This window comes from Aspergillus brasiliensis (assembly GCF_001889945.1).
Source record: "Aspergillus brasiliensis CBS 101740 unplaced genomic scaffold ASPBRscaffold_1, whole genome shotgun sequence".
NCBI lineage: Eukaryota > Fungi > Ascomycota > Eurotiomycetes > Eurotiales > Aspergillaceae > Aspergillus > Aspergillus brasiliensis.
This window is the reverse complement of record NW_027137442.1, coordinates 2464193-2491596: the sequence shown is the minus strand read 5'-3', so window position 1 is coordinate 2491596 and position 27404 is coordinate 2464193. Positions and strand designations below refer to the sequence as shown.

The 27404-nt window shown below is 50.6% G+C and overlaps 9 protein-coding genes across 9 annotated transcripts; 5 read left to right on the top strand and 4 right to left on the bottom strand.

Moving 5' to 3' along the window:
- Window positions 1–3009: 3009 nt before the first annotated feature.
- ASPBRDRAFT_25314 (uncharacterized protein) lies at window positions 3010–4686 on the top strand (the record flags this gene model as incomplete). The annotated part of the gene is made up of 1 exon (XM_067622164.1): window positions 3010–4686. The coding sequence occupies one exon, from the start codon at window positions 3010–3012 to the stop codon at window positions 4684–4686; it is 1677 nt and encodes a 558-aa protein (XP_067484919.1).
- Window positions 4687–6376: 1690 nt separating this feature from the next.
- Window positions 6377–8831, bottom strand: ASPBRDRAFT_50520 (uncharacterized protein; the record flags this gene model as incomplete). The annotated part of the gene is made up of 6 exons (XM_067626556.1): window positions 6377–6412; window positions 6475–6548; window positions 6627–6724; window positions 7108–8449; window positions 8506–8679; window positions 8756–8831. 6 exons carry the CDS (start codon window positions 8829–8831, stop codon window positions 6377–6379), a joined length of 1800 nt encoding a protein of 599 aa, XP_067484918.1.
- Window positions 8832–11306: 2475 nt separating this feature from the next.
- ASPBRDRAFT_36907 (uncharacterized protein) lies at window positions 11307–12329 on the bottom strand. Its single transcript, XM_067623604.1, has 2 exons — window positions 12115–12329; window positions 11307–12062 (listed from the first exon to the last, which is right to left on the bottom strand). The coding sequence occupies exons 1-2, from the start codon at window positions 12238–12240 to the stop codon at window positions 11637–11639; spliced, it is 552 nt and encodes a 183-aa protein (XP_067484917.1). The 5' UTR covers window positions 12241–12329; the 3' UTR covers window positions 11307–11636.
- Window positions 12330–13388: 1059 nt separating this feature from the next.
- On the top strand, window positions 13389–13705 carry ASPBRDRAFT_36906 (uncharacterized protein). Its single transcript, XM_067623603.1, has one exon. It carries the CDS (start codon window positions 13394–13396, stop codon window positions 13661–13663), a length of 270 nt encoding a protein of 89 aa, XP_067484916.1. The 5' UTR covers window positions 13389–13393; the 3' UTR covers window positions 13664–13705.
- Window positions 13706–14711: 1006 nt separating this feature from the next.
- Window positions 14712–15628, top strand: ASPBRDRAFT_245213 (uncharacterized protein). The gene is made up of 2 exons (XM_067622054.1): window positions 14712–15494; window positions 15566–15628. The coding sequence occupies exon 1, from the start codon at window positions 14880–14882 to the stop codon at window positions 15303–15305; it is 426 nt and encodes a 141-aa protein (XP_067484915.1). The 5' UTR covers window positions 14712–14879; the 3' UTR covers window positions 15306–15494; window positions 15566–15628.
- On the top strand, window positions 14989–18390 carry ASPBRDRAFT_36904 (putative C6 finger domain protein). The gene is made up of 6 exons (XM_067623602.1): window positions 14989–15709; window positions 15790–15902; window positions 15969–16213; window positions 16270–16462; window positions 16523–17112; window positions 17171–18390. The coding sequence occupies exons 1-6, from the start codon at window positions 15302–15304 to the stop codon at window positions 18031–18033; spliced, it is 2412 nt and encodes an 803-aa protein (XP_067484914.1). The 5' UTR covers window positions 14989–15301; the 3' UTR covers window positions 18034–18390.
- A 32-nt stretch (window positions 18391–18422) lies between these two features.
- ASPBRDRAFT_61195 (uncharacterized protein) lies at window positions 18423–20143 on the bottom strand (the record flags this gene model as incomplete). Its single annotated transcript, XM_067628288.1, has 3 exons — window positions 18423–18955; window positions 19014–19674; window positions 19922–20143. 3 exons carry the CDS (start codon window positions 20141–20143, stop codon window positions 18423–18425), a joined length of 1416 nt encoding a protein of 471 aa, XP_067484913.1.
- Window positions 20144–21506: 1363 nt separating this feature from the next.
- Window positions 21507–23856, top strand: ASPBRDRAFT_50516 (putative chromatin remodeling complex subunit (Rsc9); the record flags this gene model as incomplete). The annotated part of the gene is made up of 3 exons (XM_067626554.1): window positions 21507–21540; window positions 21615–21941; window positions 22001–23856. 3 exons carry the CDS (start codon window positions 21507–21509, stop codon window positions 23854–23856), a joined length of 2217 nt encoding a protein of 738 aa, XP_067484912.1.
- Window positions 23857–24273: 417 nt separating this feature from the next.
- On the bottom strand, window positions 24274–27065 carry ASPBRDRAFT_655238 (Zn(II)2Cys6 transcription factor; the record flags this gene model as incomplete). Its single annotated transcript, XM_067628555.1, has 3 exons — window positions 24274–25987; window positions 26043–26531; window positions 26589–27065. The coding sequence occupies 3 exons, from the start codon at window positions 27063–27065 to the stop codon at window positions 24692–24694; spliced, it is 2262 nt and encodes a 753-aa protein (XP_067484911.1). The 3' UTR covers window positions 24274–24691.
- Between the last annotated feature and the right edge of the window lie 339 nt (window positions 27066–27404).

Genomic DNA, 27404 nt, shown 5'->3' with positions numbered 1-27404 from the left:
GTGGGAATCTGTGGTGGTGTTAGACTCAACCTTCTATGTAGATGACGCGGTGTTGAGTTTTGGTGAAACCTGCATATCCGACGTCTCATCTAATCATCTGCCGACTGTTATTGTGCCATCCTGGACCCTGAAAGAGCAAAGTCAATATCCTGTAAGTGTGCATATACGCATGTTAAATTGGGAAACACCGCTTACTGTTCTCCCGCTCCTTTGCTGCCGGGGACGGACAGAGATAGATAATCACGTCGTACACATCACACCGCGCATTGCGATGGCGGGTACTAGATAGGTCATATCGTGGCGACGCACGATGTCACCTATTGAATTCCGCTTCAAGTTACAGTCCATCTGGGACGCGTGTTTGTACGTGTGTATCAAGGACAATCAGTGAGCTGCATGACCAACGATTGTGCGTTGAACCTGCTAATTTTAGCTGAATATGGACACTCAAGAGTCTTGAGCCTATTTAGTGGAAACAGTATAGATATGCATGGCATAGGAGCTCGTCATACTTTTGATATGGTTTCAAGAAATAGAATGGAGGTGAGCGACACATGCAAGAGTTAAAGGTCGGGGAATTGTTCTTCAAGAAGGGATGAAATTGACGACACAAACAAACTGACAAACTGACATGTGACCACATAGTACATCACCTGTCAGGGGGAAAGCTGTCTCTTTCAGGGTCTCCAGGATCGAGCAGTCTCAGCCTTTTCAATTAAGATTCAAATGACTTACGCATCTCAATTCAAGAAAGCTGGCATGAACGATTCTACTCCGTACTTCCATGGATGAATTTGAATCAGACCTTGGGATATGGATTACCTTGTTTGGAAGGTATGAAGGTTCGATTTCTCTCTATATAACAGTAAGGCGGCATACCCGGTTACATAGCTCCATATGAGCACTAGGGATACTAACCATCTCTGAAGCTCGCAGCTCATTATTGTACCACATTGTTTCTCGTGCCACCCAGATCTAGCGAGAAAAGACTTACCACCCCTTCAAATCGTTCCGTAATGTCTCTTTCGATGCTTCGCGCCTGATTTGAGCCAGATGAACAGCCCGACGCATGAACTTGTATTGCATCCGTCTGTCTAATTCTGCATCCTGCACAAATTATTTACGCTCTTCCATACTTAGCATGGAGGAGCTAGAAGTTTTATCTAGCAAAAGTACTCCGTACCGGGCTTATGCATTCGGAAGCCGAACACCATGACTTCCAGGTCCTTTTCCTGGCTGACATGCGCGAGCAGTCTCTAATCCAATGAGCCTGTGACCCATCAAGACTCCGGATCCTAGAGGCACCGGAGTTTATGCGTCTCAGCTGCAGGAACTCGTATCAATTTGCCGATGTGCTGACGCTGATCAGTTCGTTGATGAGGGTTCGAAAGTCACCCACGCAGGCTCCAGAGAAGCGGTTGAACGAGTTCATAACAGACCGAGTGACAGGCCGGCCGCGATAGAAGTATCAGTCTTGTTAGATGGACAACAAACGGTGATTAATCACTCCGCCGTGCTTTGGTTCTCACGAGGGCTTTAGAGGCTACCTTTACGAGCCCTTCATGTTCTCCTTCATAGTTTCGAAGCTGAAAGAACAGAAAACAGATCATGGTTGAATGACAATCACTGCAATCAGCGGGTCGCTACTTCTAACAAGGTCCATTGAATGCGACTTTTTGGTCTGAAGAAGTCCGTCTGAGGGTGCACGTCGCTACCACTGAGATCACAGGATTGAACAAGTATGGAATTATATAAAGGATGATATTGATTCTAGAGGGCCGATTATGACCCGAAATACCTTTGATCTATCGACACCGGCTGATATGGACATTATCCATGTTAAGGCAAGTACGTAGCTATGGTTGAGAACCCACTCACGCAAACTCTCGTCACTTAGAATGGTAGCATAGCAGTGGCCCTGGATCTAGTTCTATGTGGAGATACACCACACCGGCTGATACTCATCATTACTTAACAGTCTTCGCGCCCTGAAACCGCCACGAGCGACCAAGAATGGCTAGGCTCGAACTGGCAGCAAAGTTCGCTGTTCCAGGCTTTCCTCGACAATGTTGTTCTACTTTCCTCGGACCCTACGCATTATCAAAATCCCTCATATGCCGTATTTGAGATTGGATAAATGCTGAGGCAAAAAAGCAACAAAAGGACTGCAGGCATGGCGGGCTCAAAAACACGCATGAGTGTACTTCAAGCCGCACGGTCACTACTATAAGTATAACTGTAGCTCAGCGATATTCCCCATGTTCAATGCGAGACGGGCAGTGGGGCAGTCTGGAGGCAGGGACCAAGGGTTCACGATCTGACACGTTCTGGGATGCATTTGCGCAGGAATCTAGGGATACTCCGCCACGAGGACGCGCGCGATACTGCTACCCTGGATCATTCACCCCCTCGCATCCATCGGTATGTTTCCCGTGAAGTTGGACCTTGGTTCAATCAACTCACGTCTGATGGTTGTCAGCTAACGGCGACCTGATGCCCTCTCGCCTAGTACGCGTCCCTTGGTGGTCACATTCCGTACACCTCCACCACACCCACAGAGGGGAATTGTGCTACACAAATCGAGTTTGAGAATTCCTCGCCCTTGCAAGCATTACCGATAGAAGCCCAAAGCCAGTATGAACAATGAAGGGGATGCCAACAAACACAATGTTTCCACACAATGTGCTGCAGACACAGTATTGCTTCTCCTACGAAAGAATTGGTCACGAACATGGTTTGCCAGATGAATGCGGTGGACCACGGTTTAACTATGTGTGCTGGGCCAGTACAGGCAATTCATTCGCTGAGGCTCATCAGCACGTTATGTTTGGGTGATCAAGCGGGCTTTTCGGTATAAAAACCATGGCTTGTTCACTCTGGTCTTCTCTTATGCGGTCGTTGTCCACATCCCAGTCAACCCTTGTTTCTGCCGTTTTCCGTTTGTCACTCCTTTCAAACCTGGTTTAGTCTATCGTTAAGTATTCAAAGCAGTCTTTCATTTGAGTCATCATGAAGGCCCAAACAGTAGCAATCATTCTGTCGTTCTGCAGCTCTGTTTTTGCTGTTCCTATCCACAATCCGGATGCTAAACGGGCTGCTTCTCCGAGTAGCCAGCCCCAATGGCCTGGCAGTCCTTTCGGGAGCGGATTCCCTTTCACTGGTTCCCACGGGGTCAAGGAGCAAGCTCCTGGTAGCAGCAGCATAGCCACTCCTTTGGGCACCCCCTCTAGCGTCCCGTCAGGGGCTTTCCACGGAGTCCCGCAGCCTGTCGCAACTCCCTTTTCTAGCCAGCTCGCTCATGGTCCCTTTTCTATCAACGCCCCGCCAGCAAATGGGGCTACTTATACCGGGGCCGCTTCCAGGCCCGCAGAAACCGCAGTGAGCGCTCCGGCCGGGCCAGTTTCTGGCGCTGGGCGACCTCAAAGCCAATCCTCCCAGGGGTTTTCGCCATACGGACAAAGCGAAAGTGCACCATATAGTGGCGGACTTTCTGGAGCCCAGCCCTCAACGGGCTCTTTACCGAGCAGTCAAGTGCCCAACAGCATCGATACAGACTCCGCTTACGAAGACGGATATTACGTGGGATACACCCCGACTGGCCACTCGTCTGTCCCTTCAACTAGTGAGCCTACTGGCATCTCCGGTGGCCAGACTGGCCAGCACACTGGTGCTCCTGGAGGTCAGCAATCTCAGAGCTACCCTTCGAGCGGACAGTACCCTGGTGGTGAGTCTACTGGATCGTCTTTCGGGGGACATTCTCAGGGCACAAGTGGCCAGTCCCCGTATGGTCAATCTAGTGGAGTTCCTTCTGGAGGATACTCTTCTAGTGGCTCCCAGACCGGTGGGCAATATCCCGGTTCTGGCTCCGGATCCGTGTACCCAGGTGAACAATCAACAGGATCATTTGGCAACAGCTACCCCAGTGGACAGTCGAGCGGACCCTCAACCAACGGCTACCCTAGCTCTGGACACTCCACAGGCACTTCCCCCAGTACTGGATACTCTGAGGGCCCCTCCACTGGAGCTACCTATCCTTCGTCCGGGAACTCCGCAGGCACTTCCCCCAGTACTGGATACTCTGAGGGCCCTTCCACTGGAGCTACCTATCCTTCATCCGGGCACTCCACAGGCACTTCCCCCAGTACTGGGTACTCTGAGGGCCCCTCCACTGGAGCTACCTATCCTTCGTCCGGGCACACTACAGGCACTTCCCCCAGTACTGGATACTCTGAGGGCCCTTCCACTGGAGCTACCTATCCTTCGTCCGGGAACTCCGCAGGCACTTATCCCAGCTCTGGCCAATTCGAGAGTCCATCCCAGGGCACCTACCCTTCCTCTGGGCAGTCAACAGGTTCCTTCCCTGGTTCGGGATTTTCTGGAGGTGCTTCGGGAGCCAGCTCGTCGGGACATTCGACAAGCAGCTATCCTGTCGCGGGTTCTTCTCGTGGTTCTTCCAGTGGTGCTAGTTCCCCTGCCACTGGCAACTCCGCAAGCAGCTATCCTGGATCCGGGTACTCGGGAGGCTCTGAAGCCGGAAGCACCTATCCTTCCTCCGGACACTCCACGGGCAGCAGCTTCCCTGGCTCTGGATATTCTGGGGCTCCTTCCACTGGAGCTGGCTATCCTGCGACGGGTAGCTCCCAGAGCGGATACTCCGGGGCTTCTCAGGGTCAGCATGGGTTCTAAATGATGAGAATGGAGAAGGTAATAGGAATTATAAGTATAAGTGAATTCAGCTTTAGTCGATGTAATGCCAATCTTAATTTTATATTCGCAATAATAAGAATGCTAGATACTGTTTATAGTTGAGAGCAAATTTAGTCATAATAAGAATTTATAGTAAATCAAGTCGGATTCGAACTGGGAGGATCGTGATTATTGAAGATGTCTGTGCCTTGCACTTAAATCCCTATAATTATCTCGACCACGGCGAAGTGATCATGTTATACATCTAATCAACCAACTATATCCGTGACACGAAAAAAAAATTAACATAAAACAAATTCAATCTTGGGATATCGAAGTCAGTGTCTGGTTGATGTATCATTAATCAATACTATGTAACAAGTAATATTGAACACTTCCTAGTACTTTTTGTTGAGGGACAAGAGGACAATCAGTGGAGTGGTTGCGATCGATTTAAGTAGTGGTAGTAGTTAGTATATATATTGGACTCTGCAACAGTACTACCCACATAGCAACAATGACAACTAATGATTGCGGAGGAGGATTATTCAATGAATAACTTATTAGTGGCCATGGATATATCCCAACTAATGAGTATAAATGCGATATATCCTATAACTTATCAGAAGTTTATATGTCACTTGTACACTGCAGACATTGATCCACTGAATACTAGTTAGAAGTGTCAACTCCCGATCACACTAACAATCTCTGAAAATCCTACAGACACAGTTCCAAAACCTGCAGAGAACTAGAAACCAATCATCTTCAATAATTCCTTTAGGTCCATGAGTATATAGATAAATAGAACAATATTAATCAGTATTCTCACCATTTTAGCAAGCAATTATTACCTACTATTATAGTTCACAACCATCATCAGTCCGCAACTAACCCACACCCCACATGAGGCATTTATCTCACCCACTAAATTCTGAACATATACTTCCAAGTTACTCAATAAATGGTTCTGCACATCATAACCAATAAATTACTTAAGAAATTACTTTCGATCATCAACCATCCCTGAAAGAATCTGTCCCAATTTATGCAAGGGGAGAAGACCCTAAACAAGCTTTGACTCGACAAGGCTTGTTGGGACTTGGCTTTGGTCTGTTCGTACTTATACTTACATCGATCTTGATTCAGATCCCTGATAGGGTGTATTGTAAGTAACCGAGTTTCTTTTAATGGGGTTTGGAATCTGAAACTGAAGGTTTGCATGTATTGTTGTAGGGAGTGGTAGTAGTATATCTACCTCTGCGCATACGAAGTGGTGTACACTATAGTTTTAGTATTGGTACTGGTACCTCACTTCTTCAATCTCGTCAACTTTTCTTCCTACTAGAGACAAGTTCGATAGAAGACGTCAATATAATCAAGCCATAGTAGGCATACAATCGTGACCCGTTCAACCGACAATAATTACTTACAGTAAATTTAAAAAATAAAACGAGAAAGAAAATTTATTGAAGATGGTGGAGACCACCACCATGATCGATCAGATGACGGGGGGGAAAATCGAACAGCTGAACTCTAGTTAGTTACTCTGCAAGTGCAAAGCAAAGCAAGCCACAAAATGATTGAACCACACCGCCGGACTTGGGAACCGGCTTTACTCACCGCTACTAGCATGCAATAACTATGCACACACAACGTACACAACGTACACTCCGTACATAACTAGTATTTACATCAATACGTGATGCATACCTTGACAGAGTATCTAATTTTTTCCCTTTCTTTCTCTTGGTTGATTATATTTCTGACCGAATTATTGTAACTTACAGAGTACGCCGAAAAGAGGGTTTCGGTGTCTGCTTCTGTTGCTGCAGCTGAGTTGACGTAATCCTCGATTAGGCCTACTGCGTTAGTCAATTAACTATCTTGACTAGGATGCATCTATCTGCGTTGTCCCTGATGAAGAATGATCGATCCACTGCGGATCGGGGCATGGAAGGAACGAACACACTCCACAACTAAGAATAGTCTTTCTTGATTCAGACAAAAAGACCCGCTGTCTATCGCGTGTAGAACGCTGCAGAAATCAGCTCTATCTATGCGGGTGGGGAACATGGCAGAGCGAGTGACTCGACACAATAGCCAGAGAAAGCACTAAGGAGGGAAGAAAAAAAAATATGCAAAATGTACACAAGGGTGGACAAGACCCAGCCAGGCAAAGAAAAAAAAAGCCGAATGAATGTAACAATTGTAATCTTTATAAAATTTGGATGCTATAGTTTAGTGTCACTCTCGGACTGCTAAATAGAACACAGATAAATCAGGCATTTATCATCATCTCTCATCAAGGTCATGAAGACGTAGGTGTCGTCACTCAGACGGTGTGAGGTGGTGGTAAGGTGCCGCGAACAGACCACAACACTATGTAGCAAGCCGCGTCTCATCAATAAGCAGCCCTACTGCACCCATGGCGGCACGTAGAAATTGCCATTGCTGCTTTCGCTCATGGGGGCAGTGTTGGGGTCGAAGAGCCCCACGTTCCAAGCGGCTTCGGTAGGAGGCGTGGTCATCGACATGCTGGCAGTCGGCGTGGTCGCCGGCTTGAAGGCTTCTGCATTTGACATGGCGAAGGCGTCCTCGGTCGGCAGTTGCTTGGCTTCCATGCCCATAGTGGCCTGGAGCTGATGCTCCAACGCCGCCGTGGACTCGTTGGCCGACTTGAGGAAGTCGTCAATGTCAATCGACTCAAGGTTATTCGATGCCAAGAGCTGTGCCTGAGGAAGGCCGATAAATGACGACGCTGAGCTGATGCGGAAATGATCGATGTCGGAGCCCTCGCTGACGCTGTTGAGATCGTGCAGATCGCTGCCAGTCCGTCCCAAGCCAGGGATCGGCGCGAACTCATCCGCTTCAGAGATGTCGCCGGATGAGGACGGGGCTGGAAATCCGGGAGCCATAGAGTTGTAATCGAAGCTTGCGTAGGAGGGTGCTTGAGTGCTTGTCGCGGCTGGTACTTCCGAGGAGTACAGAGGGAAGCTGGACCAATCGACAGGAGGGGCGCTGAATGCGGTCGACTGAAGAGACACGTCACCCTCGGGGGACGTGAAGAAAGGCTCCTTATACGGGTCCTGGAACGCGACACAATTGACAGGCGATGTCGCTGTTGTTGGGAAGGATGAGAATGATGACATGTCGAACGGTAACCCGGACGTGACCAGTGGGTCCAGAGGGGTCTTCATGGGCATCGAGACCGGCTCGGGAACGCCAACGTCACCAGCGTTCTCCGCTGTCTGAACTTGAGGGAAAAAGGACGAGAGGTCGAGTGGGGGAACGGTTGTCGGGACGTTGTCCGGCGAGACGACGGCGGCATTCTCAGGAGAACCATGTTCAGACTTGACACGGCGATGTTGTCCGCGCGACGGTGACTGTTCTGCGGGCTGTTGTTGGTTCGCGAAACCCTCGTTGAGCATGGTGGGCTGGACCAAAGGCAGATGGTCGACCGAGCGGCGGGCCACATCGCCACCATGAATGGTATGAGAACGGGGTATCGTATAGGGCAGACCGCATTTGTGAGCCATGTCGTTGTGCTTATGAGCCGGCTTGTGGTGGCCATCGCGGAAAATAGTCAAGGTACTCTCCGATTTGGTCGAGGTCAGCTGCGGCTTCTTGGGCTGATCCAACAGCGCCGCAGCTGGGGGTGGAGGTAGGCCGGTCTCCGGAACGGTATCCAAGTGGGGTTCCTTCTTCAGCGCACAGGTACAGCGCTGACCATGAATGCAGCCACATTTCAGACGGGAGTCCTCTGTAAAATCCAGATCAGAAAACTATGAACCAGTTCACCATCACCATCATGCTCACGCTTGTGATCCCGCTTATCAGTAGCATGGGGATCTGAGTCATTCTTGTGGCAGTTCTTTTTCTTGTCACCACACTCGCACTTAGTGTGGGTTGTCCGTGACTTGCGTAGGCCGCGACAGTGAGCGCATTGGGAGACAGGACGGCCTTTTTTGTTAATGTGGGTCAAGGGGCGGTCTGCAGCCACGCCACGTTAGCAATTGCGACGGGAACGATGTGATGCGTCAGAGAGATGGTTGGTTGCCACACTTACCACTGTGGTGACAGCTGCTGACACGGTGACCCCGGACGCAAGCTTCACAAGCCCACTTCTCGCCATCGATAAGCATCGCCGCGGTTACTGAGAAAGGAACATGCGACGATTCGCGACGGTATATAGATCAAAAGGGTATATAAGTGAATAGAGTGGGGGGCCGAGAAGTCGCACACTCCTCCGCCTGGGTTGGTCTTTTTTTATATTTGATAGATTCGTATGGGGATAGTAGCCGAACAGGAAGACCTGCCGGAGGAAAACGAAGAGGCCGTCAAGGCGAGAAATTCGGGGGTATCGGTGGTGTGGTCCGTCGCAAAGACCGGACCAGCAGAAACCAAGGCAAACTCCAACAAAGCAAGGGTATCACCAGCTTGAATATCCCAATGCACCGAACGAGGTCACAGAAACGCCGTTTCACCTGTATAAGGGTCGAATCGCAACTGAGGTCGGAAGGTCGATTAGGCTGCCGTTTCGGGATGGCAGCCTTGGTAAAAGAAGCCCGTGGAGGGGAGGGTGTATAGTGTAGAAAAAGGCGAGAACAAAGGAAGCGGGTAGGTGAGTTCACACAATGGCAGCACTCAGGTACCAGGGGCGGGATGGGCAATTCGAACCGGAACGAAAAAAGCCCAACAGGCACATACACAAAAAAAACCCAAAGGAATTCAGGAGAGGAGGATTGAAGGGAAGGGGAGAGGGGGGGCCAAAGCCTACGCACCGTTTGGCGCCGGCCGTGAGACAGGACACCAAATACCGGCTGTGGCGGCCAAGATAAAGAGAAAAAGCGATCGATCTCCAGGCAGAGTTGCAGAAGTAACCCTGTGGAAAAGAGGAAAAGGGAAAAAGAGAAGGGAAGAGAAGGGGAGAAGAAAGGCGGGAGGGGAGCGGGAAGAAGTAGTCGCAGTTCAGTCCGGTCGCTTTGGGTTTCGGCGAGAGGGTCAGAGGGGGGCGGCGAAGTGGAAGGAAAGTGGAACAACTCGGCGGCCGCAAGGAGATTTGGGTGACGCCTTTGGTCGCTCTGCTGGTCCGGAGTCTGTATACATTACTCGTTTATTTCATTTCATTACTTACATCCTTTTACTTTACCACTTTACTGTTACTTGACTATGATTTTCTTTTTTTCTCTTCTTTTCCTTTCTTTCCCTTCCACGTTCGGTGTTGATCGGACGCTTGCTTGCTTGCTTTGCTATCGTTAACTAGTTACTACTTATAGCACAGACACTCAATCCTGTAGCAGATAAATTCCGAACATCATTTGTAACTTCTCACCCTCTAGTTAGTTAGTTAATCCTACGATTTCAGTAATTGATCCCTGAATACGAAATACTACCTTTCCAACAAGCGCCCACACACACAAAGGCACGTAGAGAAAGAGCGAGCCAAAGAGAAAACTATCGCTCCACATAGCCCACGGGCCATTCCATGGATACTTAGAATTGGGCAATGAATTGTTTTTGACGAGCCTCGTGCCAACAAAGCCAAGCTGTCACGCACGATTCCATTTCTTACGCAAATCGATCCCCCTTCTCCCCTTCCCCCAGGTATGTGATCCATCCCGGATTGTCAGCCTTGTGGCTAGAGCCCTGTTTACTCCAGCTCTCTCTGTCAACCCCTACCTACGAATTGGTTGCCTTACCCCTGGATCTTCCTCCTCTTACTGGCAATCCATCCCGAACAATTCCATCTGGTATTCGTGTCGTGCATTGGATGCCATGTTTCTGCCGCGTCAGCAGAAGACTTTTTGTCTTGCTGTCCAGAGCAAGGTACCCCAAGAAGCATGCAGCCAGCGTGCTGATGCTCGGTGTGCACCGCCGCTAACTCACTAACTTCCTACTAAGATGGCTCGGAAAGACGTAACATACGGTATCATAACCAAGCATTTCAGGTGAGATTGAGATCTCGAATCCGACCCAGGTACTTCATGTATGTACCAAATGCAAGGGATCTCCGACGACGTAACAGCTTGTTGGGGGAGGGACAATTCTCCCGAAGAACCTGACTTCGTTCTCACTGTCCTCCTCTCTCCTGCTCTCATCCCAGGTGATAGTGATGATTCTAAACGTAGCGAAATCGGTTAGCCGCGCTTCACGCCCGGATAGACTAGATAGCCCGCTCAGAATTAGACCCGACTGGAAAAGGTTAGACTGTTGGCAGGAACTTGTCCTTAGGTCTTAGGTTAGGGTTCAGACTTCCAAGCGTCGAGGAGCCTAGTCTACAAACTTGTGGTCTAAAGGCTTCGTGGAGAACGGACCAAACTCAGTTGAGGGGCCGAATGGATCCTGTTACGAAAACTCTGGGGCACCACAACCGGGCCGGTGACTAGTGACCATATTCCCTTGGTTGGCCTAAGATATTCCGACACCGACCCTCTTCCAGTGGGCAGCACTGCTGGGCAGGGACATGGCCAGAAGAATCCTGTATTAAAGTGATGCTGCATCGCCGGGAACTATGTGTTGATAGTTATTTCGGGAAACTTCTCAGTAGCGTCAGCCGCCATGGTACAATTCGCGACGTGTCCCGAACCAATGACTGTTGAGGCAAATGCCTGCTGCCTTGGGGGGGGGGGGAGGTACAACAGAGTACGGAGTCGTCAAAGGACTGTTGCAGCGGGTAAGTAGTCGGTAGTAGTTCTCCCAGTGGTGGTAAATCAGGTTTGAACGCCTTAGGCTGGCAGTCCATCCTCTCTTGCCATGGACACACACCTTCACAGCCATAAGTTCTAGAAAACCAAATTCCAATCTTCTATGCAGTCCATCCTTTTCTTGCTCCAGCCACTCATGCGGTTCTGACCGGACATGGGTGCTTGCGAATGGGCAGGCACTGGATTTGGACCATGGTTGACCCCGTGGACTGAACCATGTTCCGGGCTGGAAAGTCTGTGCCATTAGGCGGTTCGACCTTTCATGCATGTGCCCTGGATCCTGTCCCTTGTCCCAACGCCGAATGTTCTGTGCACCGTACTCCGGGGCAATTGTGCACACAGGAGAATTATTGACATATTGCTTATGAATGAAGTATAATGTCGGTGACTCCGTCCGGCCGCAGTGTTACTGACTTCTAAGGAGTAACCTCCTATTTGAGGCCAGAGTAGTTCGAAAATAGGAAGTCGATAAAAAGTAGGCACGCAGCACAGGTTAAGATGCAGGTTCAGCTCAACTGTTTTTGTGCTGTATCCGTGGCGTATTAGTGACGTACGGTATGGTATCGGTGTGAAAATTCCTGACCACTTCCCCATATGATCACCGTGGAATTGCCGACCATTGAGACTGTGACAATGGCTTCCTTCTTGCTTGCGCCCATCCCAAGAAGCCTATCAGAGAGTCAGGAAAAAGATACCAATTCCGCTAGGGACCATGTTTTACATCACCGATCAGTTGTCCACTTAGGGACTCAGATCCCAGCGTCAAAATCACGGGTTGTTGGGGACTGCGGGATGGCGTCACTGCTTCTTGTTCGGGGCAATTGCAGCGGTTTTGATGGTCGGTCATGCGGCGGGGCCTGATCTACACAGCGCTGAGTGGATGTCTTCTTCCGCCAATTATACCCTCGAATCTGACTATAGTCGGGTCCCCTCGGGGCCTCCCTGAGTGAACTCGCCCTGGTAATCGCACGGTATGGCCCTTGATACCTCGTTGTCAGCTCGCAAATGGACGGGAAACGCTCCCTCGGCTGCAGGAAGTAAGATGGGTTTGCCAGGTACATAAGTTCCCTAGATGCTCGGTGTGAACATCTCTGTCAGGAGTGCAGGAATGAACCGCACTCCACATTGTTGCAGCAGAAAGCTGAAGCTACTAGTATTTCAAAGAGGGAGAGACATTCTAGCCAACAAAGCGAATCACTTGAAACACCAACACCCCGGCAACCATGCCGGTGATATGGTAGCCAACGGTTTAGTGTGGAAGGTGAACATGGGCTATCTACTGACTAGTTAGCAGTCACTACGTAACTAAGTAAACCTGGGTTACAAACGCTTTGTGAATCGTACACACTAGATAGACGGGATCCCATTCCATTACCTGACCGTCTGCGCCTCCACTTACTGCTCGGCGTAGTCCGTTGTAAACAGTTAGTTGGTTAGTTACTAAGGACTTATTAGGATGATCCAGCCGGAGCCTAACTAACTAACTAGCATCATCTTTAGTTAGTTCCTCTGACTAGTTAGTACACGGCTAGGCTGACTTGCCTTGTCTGCGTGGATCATCATCCCGGGACTGGAACCTCCATTATTATTCCCCAGATAGTTCCGCCCAAATCCTCATCCTATGATCCTACTACATAATGATAACAAATGGACCCCAATACTTCTTAGTAGTGGAAAGTAAAGGGAAAGACAGGGAAAAAGAAAAAAAAACCAAACCTACGTATCAACCGCACAACCGGAACCATTGAACTGCTTGTTCTGCTTACGTACGGATCGCGTCCGTCTTTCCCCGTCGGCGAATTTACGCCCTGGGATTTTCTTTCCCCCCAAAATGCAGGGCTTAATTTTAGATAGGCCGAGCTGCTTGCTCCCTGGTACTGACTAAGTACTAAGTAGACTAGACTAGCTCAGACACGACGTGGTGGGACCTGTTTCAGCCTACTGCGCACCGGTCAGCCCCAGCCAACGGACCGTGCCCGCGCTGTGGAGGAACACGATTAATGCTACGTATTGTCCTCTTCTCTTGGTTTGTGGTTGAAACGAGGTCGTGGGAAGCCGCTATGGTTCTTGATAGCGATTGTCCGTTTCTCAAGGATCTCGGTCAGTTATCGGCGGTTGGAAAGTTGAGAGTTTTCCTTGTACTAAGTATGTACCCCGTCATGGTGAGCTCAGACCTGCTTACGAGCACTTCAGCGCCTCGAGCTGGTTCCTCGAGGGAACCAGTGATGCAGGAGAAATTTGTCGGACGATCTTTGACAATGGTGGTCTAATCAAGTGTAGATAGTCTGTGACACCAATATACTGTGCCGGACCAAAATGCTACATAGTAGTACTTGATTTCGTAAACGAGAATAGATGCAAAGAGCGGCTAAGCCCATGCATTGTTCCGTATTTCAGTCATTTAGCAAAGACTAAACTACCTGCCAACCCTACGACTTATCCGAGGCGAGACCAAAGGGATAGATACTTCGTCTGGCGTTATGCATCCGGTAAGAGTTACAGAGCGATAATCCTGCTATCGAGGTAGAAGAACAGTCGAGGTCGCCGTTGCAAGGCACCGGATTGTCGTAAGGGGTAATCTGATGCAGCTGCACTCGATCCACGACCAATGAGGTCGCAATCGATTGATAAACCAAGTAATGATACCACGCTCATACGCTGAAAGCCCCTGACAGTTATACCCCAGTGAACTTGAGAATTTAGTAGACCGAGAATCTCCTCGGAGGTGCATGCTACTTTCTCATAGCCGAAACAAGGTTTTGGCCGACGTGGCAGAGCTGTATCCTTCTCGTCAGTGGGAACCAGATGCCTGGAACGAAGAGTTCAATGAGCCTCGCAAAGGCCAATTGACCTAAAAGCCGTATGACCAGGAGTTATACGGGACACGTCGAATATGATAGAGTCTCTGCAGAATTAGCATCGCGATAGGCGAAGGCGATCCAGAGCATGAGTTTAACGAGAGGACCAGATCAAACAGGCATGATCAGGACATGCCTAAGCCGAAGCTAGAATTGAGGCTGTTGCTAAGATGCGAGAACAGATTGCATAAAGAGCTCGGACCAAGAAACAAACAATTGCGTGCTGAATGCAAAAAGACCGAGTCGGAGATTAAGTGTGCAGCATCAGGACAGGAGTTGGCTGCGACTTAGCTCTCCTTGAGCACTAGGCGTCGTACAGCATCCTCACGTGAGAGCTCACCACATGAACCCGGAGTTTGAATATTTGAAGCCAATATGCTGGAGTTCATATAGCGAAAAGGTGCACACTTAAAGTCAAAAGGAGCGTTCATAGGGGAATGGGTGGTTGTAAACATTAGCTGGCAGCTGAGCCTGAGGGACAACGGCTGGTGAAGATACGGGTCAACCAGACGAGTGCCACGCAATCGCCTCATATACAAGAACAACAAGGCGAGGTTAAGATAGTAGGAAGGGGATCCTGGCAGACAAAATCCAAGCAGTTTTCATCAAGACAAAGCTCTCCAGCTCGATGAAACTATTGACCAAAGAAACTTCTGGCCGTCAGCGAAGAAGCGATGGTCGAGTTCTGGGCCGGTGGGAAATAGTATTAATCCGTCGCTGGACGCAGAAACAAAAAGCCGGCCCTCCGCGTCGGCGCGATCATCCCAATATGAAACTATATCCTCGTCCCCGAATTCTCATCAGATTCGGTGCGATGGTATGCCTGCAATTCGGTCGCGAGATCATGTTTGCTGTGTCCTGCTCGTCGCCGACGGCCTTCGGCGCTAACCCTTTCGAATTTCTCCCCGCCCAGGCAATTTTAGCCTGTAAAACCTTGCCTGCTGTTCGCGCGTCTTCCGTCCTTCAACTCCCTCCCTCCTCCACCATCCGGAGCATCGCTCCACCATCCACCTTCGATCTTCCCTGGCGCTCTTATCCCCTCCAGCCACAATGAACTCTCGAGAGCACACCGATATGCCTCCGGCTCCTTCCTACCCGTCCCCCAACGCGGCGCAGATGAGCCAAGGTGCCATGCAGTACTACAACCGCCAGTTGACCGCCGACGAACTTCTATCAGCTGAGCTTTCGCGCGAGACCTCTGGCCCTGGCCTCGCTGATGGCTCAAGCAACGGTGTTCACCATGGTCAGTCGATGGTTCTAGGATCCTCCAATCCCGGTGGCGCTGATATGGGTCGCCCGTCCTCCCCCGACCAGCACCAACAACAGCATATGCTGCAATTCACCCCGAGCCAGCAAGTCGGAGTCGACCCCAACCACGACCTGAGCTATGGGGATCAGAGCGCGAGACGGAAGAGATCCAAGATCTCTCGGGCGTGCGATGAATGCAGGCGCAAAAAGGTACACTCGACACGCTTTTTTCTTTTTTCTCGTCTCGACGCGACGCGGGACTGGGTGAGCTAACATGTTGCGTCTAAAAGGTCCGTTGCGATGCAAGTTCCGAATCCGGTGTTGAAACTTGCTCAAATTGTCGCCGGCTTGGAGTTGTATGCCAGTTCAGTCGCGTTCCCATGAAACGTGGCCCTAGCAAAGGGTAAGAATTGCGATGCGCGTATGGGTTTTGCTGGTGAGGATGAAGTTTGGCTAACGCCGATAATAGTTACATTAAGGAGCTTGCCGAACGATTGCATACACTCGAAAGTCAGATGCAACCTGCTATGGTTCATCCCGACATGCCATACCAGACTATGAACGAAGTGTCTTCTCCAAGGGCGTACCAAGACTTTTCGCCACCAATCGACGCCGGTCCCATTGGTCGCAAGAGAACATACTCAGTGTTTGAAGGGCTTCCAAGCTCATCTTTCGCGCAGGCGCCGTTCAATCCTCGCTCCCAGAATGCTTTCGGTTCGTGACCACCTTCCAGCCGCCACACCAGTTCAACAGACTGACCATACTACTAGAAGCTGGAGAGAGCGCGACGGATCCCTGCAATCCCTCCGTCGTGAATCACACCGCACCAAAATCTGGAAATCTCTTCTGGTCAACTGGCAATGAGGCCGACTTGCCGGCCGGGCTTGAAATACCTGAAGTGCCCAAGCAAGCTTTGGATGAAGATATGACACCCTTGGATGTGGATGAAGGCGCTCTTAACGCGTAAGTTCAATAGCTAGATGTAGCCCGTTTCTATTAGTCGAGCTCTCTAACTCCACACAGGTACTATCAAAAGATTCACCCAGTCCTCCCCATTTTGCCACACTCAAAGGAACGGCTTCTCGAGCTTCTACACCAATGCAGCCGAGAGGTGCAAGAGATATTCTCGTACAGCTTGTTCACGGTGACACGTACACACATGGATCGTGTGACGAATGTGTTCGAGAGGGTCACGTCGTTCGACAATGCACAGGACCTTCTCTTGTACTATACGCGACAGCCTGCTATGGTCCGCCCATCAGCTATCAACTTGGTCTGGCTCCAGACCTTACTTCTCATGATTATTGACTGTGACTCGCGAGGGCCAGACAACTTCGTGATGAAGGATGGGGTGCCCAAGCACACTCTCATTCAATCTGCGACAAAGCTTGGCTCCGATATGGCGAAGGCCTTCGGGCAGCTGAAAACCAAGCGATCGTCAGATCCAGACGTTGACTCTGACGCAAACCTCGTAAGGCGCAGTTGGGTCTCTCTGGCCATTCTGTCTCGCTGGTATGCAATCAGCGTTGCTGATTTTAGTGTTTTGGGAACGTTCGAAATTGGTGGCCGCGAGGACGAGAGAGTCCTCGGCTCAGCCACTGCGGGGATTGCATGTATGTCTGGCTTCTACTTTTGATTTTGGGATCCTTAACTTACACTCGAGTCTTACAGCGTACTCTACGATCCTCATTGAGATGGTCACTCTTGTCGCCCAGGAGCACAACGTATGCCAGACAAACACAGGGCTGGGCCGTCTGATTGGAGCGAACATGGTCGCCGGTCTCGAGCGTCTGGCCGAGGTAGCAGATTTCCGCAAACCGCACGAGAATCCCGAGGATGGCACATCTTATGGCTTTTTTGAAAGCCTACAAAACCAGCTGTACTGGACCATTCGCCTACTCATCAAGCGGCATATATTCGTCTACAGTCCATACGAGATTATCTACGCCGCGGAAGAGGTTATCAACGAGTTGCACAAAGCCAGTATGCAGTCCCGACTGGCGACACCCTTCGACCTGCACAGTCTTGCGCTGGGATCCATGACTCTTCTTGAGGCCACTGTGCTTCCCGAGCACTCGAACCAATGCTGGGAGGCGCTCAAAAAGGTCGAGGAAATCCTCGACTACCGCTCCAAACGGTCTGCTGAGTCAGGTGAATATGGCGACATCTTTGGTACTGCCGGCTGGGATTCGAAGATCCGCGTCTTCCTGGAATGGAGACGAACCAAAGCTCAGGAGAACCAGCTCCATGACCCCAGCCTCGGCAAGAGCGGCTCTGCTGCTCCACCAGTGATGGGCCCGAACGAACAACGCTCTCTCCAACACCTCGCTGATTTGGCCGTCGGTGCTGAAGGCCAAGTAGCCGCCAATGCCTCCTCTCCACCCCCAGCAATTTCTGAACACAACATGAATGCCACATCACCAAATATGACATCGGCTGCGCAACCACATGGTCACATGGTCGTGGATTTCACTCTTCTCACTAAGGAAGGCTACCTCAACGTCTTCTCTGGGCTGATCTATCGTCGCCGGTAAACTGATTCATAACCAGGGATCGATTGAACGGGGTTAGTTTCAGTGATGGCTGTATTTTGGAAAAATTGAGTTGATTCAATTTGGCTTCGATTTTCTCTTCTTTTTTTATCCCTCTCCCAGAAAAGAAAATGGTCAGCTTTACCTAACATATTAATGATTTCTTTTCTGTGACTAGCGCAATTATCTTCTTCTTTTCGTGGTCCGTGTATAGTTAAATGGATATCATACTTTCTTCTCCCATCAAGTATTTGAAGCACGAAACAAACCCATAGAACCTTCAATTAGCCGCCTGCATATTTATGTGCTCACTCACATACCATCAAAGTCGAATTTCTGTACCGTAGGACATACAGTCGAGCAGCGAAACAATACAAATATGGAATCTTATCTCATCTCCCGAACGCAATTCTCTGCCATATACCTTCTACATCTCTACAAAGCTCGAGGAAGCCGTCATCTTCAAGCTGGCTGCAGACCCACGTTTCTAGACGAGTCATACGCTCTTCCGTGGGAGTGGACATGTACGACGAAAGATCTGCCGCTGTCAGGGCATCGAAGATCTTCCCTTGATGGGCCTCTCCTTGCTTTCCTGCCGGGCTTTTGTTCGCGTCTGCTCTCTCGGCTTGTGAATTGGTGTTGCCAGGTGGGTATGGTGGGTTAAATTGCGGGATGGCTGTTAGTAGGCCCGGCGGCTGGTTATACGGTCCTGGCCGAGATGGTAGATTAGGATCTGACTCCGCTTGAGGCATTTTTCTGTCGTCATTTACGTCGGGTAAGGCTGGTGAGGGTGAGAATGGTCGGGGCACAGTGGTTCTTCCGCATGAGGTGGCTGGTCTTCTTTGCTTTTGCGTTCTCATCTGGGGTGAGTGTGCGTTTTGGGATGAGTTAGTGGGTATCTGAGGATTGTCTGTTGTATCTGTTGCTTTCATAAAGGTTAGTACACTTTCAGATTTGATTAACTTGACATCTACCCTCCGTACCTATGTTGGTTGAGGTACCATGAGTGACTGTTGCGTGTGAGAAAGCGGGTGGTGCTTTTGTCATGGTATTGGCTCTCTTGGCAGTACTGGCCCATGGAAGGACTCTTCGTGGTGGTAAGGTCTCCAGGCTGGGGGGATGCTCAGCAGCTGACGAGGTGAACGGTCTAGCAGTGTTTTTGTTGCGGTTTCTCACGTCCTCCGAGTCGATTACTGGGGCGTACTGGAGAGGTGTTCGGGCTGATGCGAGGATGTCCTGATCTCTGCTCGCACTAATACAGGTCGCATCACTTGTCTGAGCAGTGCTCCATGAGGTAGACGGCATTGAGTTGACTGTTAGAGTCAGATATGTAGTCCTGTGCCAATGACGCTGGGAAAACCCACAAGCTGTGATACTAGATGAGGAATTTGATGCGCGGGTAGTCGATGGGCGTTGGATTGCAGAAGCACCCACAGGCACGAATGGACCTGACATGCTACTCCCATATGAAGGCCCTCTGGCTATAGATGTCGCTTCAATCGATTCCGAGTTCCACTGTGATGAGGCCAATTTGCGCATGTACCCGACACTAGGTTCTGAGACTGGACACCCTATTTCCCTAAGAATGGACAAAGCAGTGTAGTAGTCAGGATCAAAGGTGAACTTGATCTGAATTCGGCGGACCTATGATGATGTTAGTTACGAGTCAGTGTAGATAATTTATCTTCATACCGTGTTCCCCCGTGGATATTTCACTGCAAGACACGGTGGCTTCGCGACTACCGCAAATATTGGCTTGGACCCTGCGTGTTGACTCGACTGACTTATGTTCCCAACCTCGACGATAAAGTGAGTAATATCAATCTCTTCCTGATAATCACTCCGATTAGCACCTGAACTTCCTCTGCTCCTACCCCAAAATAAGTAATACCAGGATCTCATGAACACGAAGGACCTTCAATATTACTCTGTCCGGGGTGAAACTTGTCAATGTGCGTTTCTCGAATATAGCGGTCAGATCCCCGTTTCCCATTATATGGCTCCAGTTTAGCGGACCCCTGTGGGTAATTGATGTAGTTGTATGGGAGAACTTGGCTAATGATAGACGAGCGAGAGCAGTGCCATCGGTAAACTGATGGGCTAGGCTTTGCATCGTGTGGATTGGGAAATGGATATGGAAGGATAAGGACAGATAATGCAGATGTTAATGTAATACCTTATGAGCTTTATGACAGACAAACTATGGTGACTGATGTGAAGGGGTTGACGTGGGGACATTTGGACGCAGGTAGAAGACATGGTGTTTGGAAGTATAGAAGCAGGTGACTTGAGGCTAGGCTTAAAATCAGCAACTCGGGCGATGCACATCTTCATATCTTCATAAGCACCCCCAATATTATACAAAAGTTAGATAGTTACAGAGATTTCTAGATATAGTAATCAGCAACTATTACGATGTCAGGTCGTGATGTGCGATATCTGTGTGAAGGAAGAGAGAGAGGGAGAGAGAAAGCAAAGTTTGTCTCATATAGATACTACCAGACCTCGGTTAATGGGCTCGTTAGTAGGCAGATGCGGGCGATATGCCAAAGCTAAGCTAGTACAATACCTTGATGCCCCTCTGCCTCCTACAATGGAGGTTGAAATAAGGAAGAGCAGGTGAGATAGACCAATGCAAGCCGGGTTGATCGACGAACCCTGATCTACACATATAATGAGTGCCTGATATACGTGGTGAATCAGGCACCCCATGTGGTGAGCATTACTCATCCGGCCAAACCAGACAAACATGACCGGGAACGGCATCGCGGAACAACCATGACTCCGGCCACGCGCCTGAGGCCAGAAGGAGCAGCGCGGACTTTTGCCCTGCGGATGAACGACGGACGGATCGATCGCAGGATCAGCTTGTCTTCATATTTACGCCGCGCCCTCTCCCTCCCGGCTTTCGACAAAGGAATTGACGCCTGTCCTCGGGTTATATCTGTCGCTGCTACTCCTCGATAAATCGCGCAGTGGCTCTTTCGATCCAAAATCCCCGAGCGCTTCTCACGCGAACGTCTGTTGTTGTCCCGTCGTCGCATCCTCTCTGGTTTCGAAAAGGCAGTTCTCCGATAGCTTCATATCGCGACCCAGCTTTCAGCCCGTTACCGGACAACATCCCGCGAACCCAGCAGGCGAACAAACTCTCCGGAACACGACGAGATTTCGATTCCACGTTCAACATACTCCGATCGTCTTAGAAAGGGAATTCGGAACGATATTCCAGAGAGACAAGAAGCACGGCTTTCGAGAAACGGAGCATTTTCGAGGTCAACTTCTTCTCGGCGCGTCTAATCACGAGATCTCGCGCTTCTTTTGCGGAAGGTGCCCTTGACTAGTAGGCTGTGCCCGTTGGGTCAACCTTGGTCTTTCTTAGAGGTATTCCAGGGCGCCCTAACAGAGCCGGTTGTCCCCTTCCAAGGCGCGGAACGATACACTCAATCGGATTTTGGCGTGCTCGAGTCAAGGCCAACATGGCTTCTCAAACCCCCCGCACGTCCCTCCGAGGTGAGTACTTATATACTCATCTTACCTCTGTGACTCGCATCTTTGCTGGACATCCAGTGCTAACCCGTCCGTAGAGGGCTTGCGGCAGGCTCCCAAGGCCAACCAACCATTCATTCCCGATACTGCCCCGGTTCGGCGCTCACATCACAATTCAAACCAATCACCCCAGCCAAGCTCGATGTCGCAAACCCATTCGAACTCCCCCGCGCCCAACCCGAACAGTTCACATCTCCCCACGGAGGGCTGGGATGGCAAAGAGCAGAAAGTCCCTATGAACACACGCGAAGTAGCAACGCCAGGCAACAGGCCGGGCCTCTTTGTTACTGTGCCGGGCAAGGTGGCTAAACAACCTGATTTCTATGACCCTTACTTTCCCCTCAGATACCTCGAGGTCCCCAAGTGTGCGTAAGCCTTTGCAGCAACCCATGATCCTGACATGAGTACCACTGACACGCTATAGCGGACCATATCTATAAGCGCGCCCATTACGGCCTGCAATCTGGTATATCTGATGAGGTTGATTTCGCGCTGTACCATCTTGTCCAGATCTCCAACCAACGCTGGGACAAATTCAAATTCGAGGGTTTCCCTTTGCTGGCCGAAACTCTAATGGAGAAAGCTATTGATGTCTCCATAATATGCACGGGCGTCAAATGGGAACTTCAGTACGAATACCGTCATCCCATGGAGCGTGTTAATGTCCTCAACTCGCTCCATGGAACGCGCGATTTGCTCGAGAGGATAAAAAGAATTCCCGTCACTCTGCCTGATGATACTCTCGAAACGCACGAGTTCAACCACCGTCTACGCAATGTCAAAGAAGCTACATTGGTTCTCCGGAATATGGTCTTACTTCCAGATAACGCGTTCTATGTCTCACGTTATGCGAAGGGACTTTTGAGGGACTTCTTGGTCATACTGCTGAATCTTCCCAATCAGCCTCGCCTCAATGAAATCAAGAACGATGCGTTAGACATTGCGGAAGAGGTTACTAAGTTTATGAGGACTGATCCTGAAGACCCGCTTTGGATCTCTTTGCTTCACTGCCTCGAGTCCCCAGACCGTGCGCACGTCGTCCGGGCGCTCTGGGCGCTCACCCATTTTTCTACCGAAATCAATGATTCTGAGGGTAACCAAGCACTGGAGCGCATGCCCAAACAAGCCCTGCAACAGCTGTACTTCCACACTCTTCTGGACTTGGACAAGGATATCCTAAGCGGAGCGCTGGACTTCTGGTACCAGTACACGCTTTCCCGTGAGAATATCGAGACCATGCTTGAAGTTTTCGACTTTCCAAGTGTATTCGTTCCGCGAATGATCGCCCTATTGACGCACGAAGCGCGTCCTAGCAAGAAAGAGACAGTTCTCCAGGAGGAAAAAGTCGCACCGCCGCCATCCGAGATCCCTCGCGTGCCGGCAGAACTACTGAAAGATCTAATGGAGCTACAAGAGCCGGAGCGTAGCTCGCGCTGGCTGCGCTGTTGCTTTGTTGAAGATGCAGAGTGCGAAATCACCCAAATAGCTCTGTGGCAGGCATACCAGAGCCGATTTGCGGACCCCCGGGTTCCGGGAGGTGGTGTCCTTCCGGCAGCCGAATTCATCAAGAATGTCAGCACGACGTTCACCAATGCGCAAGCACAGGTCATCAACGGGCCTGGCGCGGCGACTCGCTTTATCATCAAGGGCATCCGTCCGTTAGAAACAGCCTACACCTTCCAGGGATTCCCTTACCTTTATTGCAAATGGGCAGACAACTCGAAGCCCACCAAAACCTGCCAGCGCGCTTTCACTACTCCTACCAACCTGCGCAATCATGTTTTCGCAGATCACATGGAGCTCAAGCCTACTGACACGCCGGGCCACTACAATCTGGACAATGCCGAATCCCCGATTCATACCTGCCTCTGGGATAACTGCACCCGGTTCCGCTCTTCTGGCCCCAGCACCAACACCGCCATGGTGGCCGGCCATGTGGCATCACATTTGCCCGAAGAGCGCCCTGCCGATGCAGAACCCCCTATCTCCAAGCGTGCGGTACTTCAAGAGCGGATCGTCCGCAAATGGTTTTACATGGATACACCAGTCAATGAGAGAGCCGAACCCTTCGGTGTGGCCTACAAGGCGGCGTTGGTCCTGCGCAATATCGCCAGGAACCTACCGACGGGCATGGCTCAGAAATACAATGGTCTCTCGTGGAAGAAAGCCGTATTTCTCAGTCACCGGCCGAAGATTGTGGAAACCTGGGACCGTAACCGGTCGCTGCGTAAGGAACTCACTGAGTTGATTATGATAATAGAGAAAGAGGATTACTACTGAAATGAACGCGTGACATGGGGCAGCGAGCAGCAAGCAGCGAGCCTCGAGCAACGAACTTTCATGTTATCATCATCCTTATCATCATCTTCATCATCTGGCTAACTATTGCATTGCTGAGTTTCCTTTTCCCCTTTACTTTTACTTTGATATATTGTTGTACAAATACCCTGGAATTTCTTCTTTCTTTTCATTCTTCTTCTCATCGTGCGGTGGTGAACTCTTTACATTCCAAAATCATTTTCTTTCCCCCGCCAATGGGGGGGTACACTGAGCCCCCAATAAAGCCTTCTTCCTACCTGTTCATTATGTATGGTAGTAGTCAGGACATGACGTTTTGGAGAGGAGTTTGATATGATCTTCATCTTATTTTTCTTGTAACGGTGAGAGGGGAGCTTGATCGGCAATCTGACATAAATTAGGCGTCCGGAACGGGGTGGGTGGAGGATTGATTGGTGAGGTAGACATGGTGATTGGGCTGTTTGTGTTATCCCGGTTTGCTCTTTCTTTCTTTCTCTTTAAACGTCATTCACACTATATTTTCGTTTCGCTCGCGCAGTCTCTGCTGCTGCATGCCTGAATTCAACGAGTGTATGATAGGGGAATAGTAGCGTTAGGTCAGGTTAGGTTAGGTAACAGGGGAGGTGGGAGCAGCTGCTTCCCACAATATCCTTGCTAGACCAAAGTGTGCCATTGCACGGTTCGGGTTTCATTTCATCATCACCATCATGATCATCACCATCAGATGTCCTCAGAGAATCGGACTCCCTTCGTACATCCTCCGGGATTGATAGATTTATCGCTGGGGTAATAAAATGGCGGGTGACTTCTGATCTTATCACCGATTAATCTCCGGATCATCAACATTCACGTAAAAGTCCGCCACAAAGTTCTCGTAATTCGTCCACGCCATCTGCATATTCCCTAGTCCTGGTCCCGCGTAATTGTAATCAACTGCGTCCCAGACATTCGGCCACGCAGACGCAGCGACTGCCGCTGCAGCAGCTGCACCATCAAGACCACTGTGACTTTCGGGGGTGTGCATGAGGTGTTGCGCGTCGATCTGCTTAGCCATAGACTGCTGTTGTTGCTGCTCTTGCTCCTGCTCCTGGTGCTGTTGCTGACGAGACAAATCCAGCGGGGAGAACTGCTCCGAGCTGATAGCCGAACCGATAGCCGAACCGGATGTGAGTATGGATGAAGAAGGGCCAGAGCCAGAACCGCCGGAGGAAGTAGACTTGAAAAGTAACTCCCTCCGCCTATCCTTCGCCCTATCCATCAACTTGACCATAGGCTTCCACAGCATGCCGCGCTGCGAATCAGCGACAAGTCTCCCCAATTGATGGAAGGTATATTCGACCGGATCCCAGAAGCGTTCCATGACGGCTTTCTCGTCGCAGACACAGAGTTCCGCCAGCGCAACAGCAAGACTATGCCATGGCGGAAAGGCGAATTCGATCCATTGGTAGGTAGCGAAGCGGGGGTCGGAGCGAAGACGGTACGAGGCAGTGAGCACGTTGACGGCGAATTCGAGGAGACGGTCGCCACGGACAAGGGGTGGAGTGAAATTTGGGGCGCGTTGGAGGGGCCGTAGGGTGATGAGCTGCATCGAGGCGTGGGTGCATTCTGCTACGCCTGCTGTGAGCCAGTGGAGGGGGTTTGTGGTGGGGGAAGCGTGAGCCAGGAGCTTGGAGACGGAGTGTTGAAATTCGACGACTAGTTGTTGGCGGATGGCGAGCGTGTTGATGGATGGTTCGATGAAGTCGGAGAAGTTGAGGGATCGGGTAACGTATTGTGCTTTGCGGATCACCATTGTGAAAGTCATATCTGTAAAGCCTGGGGAGTCGGGTGGGTTTGAGGTCATGGTTGGGCTTATGTCGATGTCATTAACGTTTGCTGGCGGGTGGGATTCTAGCCAGGCGGCTTGCATCATTGGCTCGGAGGCGCGGTCCATTGACGCTTGGACGTCGAGGAAGCCGATGGCGAGCCAAACGCGGCGCCGGAGTTCGCGCTCGAATGGCGTAACGTGGAATGGGGGATCGGGGACGTGTAGGGAGAGCGCTTGCGCGATGCGCAGGGCCATGCTGAGCATCGTCCACATGCGGCGGCTCTGGTCTTGAGAGCGAAGGGCGAGCTGGGGGTGGGGAAATCAGTAAGTGGAGGTGGATAGGGCACAAGGGAGGACGTACAAGGAAGAGAACGTAGGCTTGTAGGACGGTGAGGTCGTTGGTGGTGATGAAGTCTGCTCGGGCGAGGGCTGCTTCGGCTTCTTTTTGGTATTTTGCTACCAAGGACGACTTGGGGACGCCGAAGCAGCGCATGCTCTCTTCGTCGTGGAGACTACATGAGGCGGCGAAGTATACGACGTAGGCAAGGGCAGTTGGCGCAAGATGACCTGGCTCATAGTCCAAATAGGGTTTTCCATCTGCGAGGAACTCCTTCACTGAGGGCCGGTGGAGGATCTTGCACAGCGGGTCTACCCTCTGCATGAATATACAACATAGCTGTTGATGGGCGCGGGAGGGACCCGGGGGGTTCCTGTTAGTAGAGTCACTGCCGCTTGCCATGGAGAAAAGTCGACGGTAGTTGGTTAGGTTGCTGTTCTCAGCATTACGGTGGTCATCCTTCGAACCACTCTGCTCACTGGGATGTACATCTGGTACCTGTTCAGGAGTTAACTAAGTAGCCAAATCATCGGATGTGTGTCGCGTAAATGAGATTAGCCATGGTCTCACCTCATTCAACAGACTAGCCCAAAACGAAGACCCCAGATACGTATCCGGGGTCCGAACACGACCAGGCTGCGAATCATCATCATCGCCATGCTCCCCATCCGACGATCCAGCCTGTGAACCTTCATCGACAGCAGCAGCTAAGATAGCCCGAGCGGAGGCCTGATCGCCCCCACGAGCAAGTTCACGAATGATGTTTTCCAGCTTCGAGACACGGTCCTTCAGGCTCGCATCCTGGTCGCCTGGTCGCTCCGTTGCTGGTCTGCCGGATCTACCGCGCGGTAAACGTGCCCGTTCAACGGGAACGCACCTCGTTCTGAGACGTTGGCAGTTCGTGCATGGATTCAGCTTGTCGCATTTGACTTTGCGCTGCCGACAGGTTTCACAGCTCAGGCGCACTCTGGGCTTGTTGGGCTTGTTGGAGGAGTGCCCGGACGTAACGTTGCCTGCTGGGTCTCCTGTCTTATCGGGATGATTCATTATTGTAGGGGCCAAGTCCGTGCATGTAGTCAGTGGATTAAGAGAGCATAGGCTATCATTGGAGAGCTACAGGGGCTGAACATGGCTCATCTCAGCGAGGTTTGATGATGAAGCTGATCAGTGGGAAAAGAATTGGGCATGATGAAGAGTGACACGAGATGAGCCGAAGAGCAAAAGGAAGCCGGTACGATGGATGATTATTATTGGACCCAATCCATGGATGGATCGCCCGTGGCGGCCTCAGGACCCACAATTTCCTCTCTGCGCTTCAGTTAAAATCCACATACAATCTACTCTTCTACTTGCTGTGCTTGCTGTGCTTGCGACGGCTGGGATGGT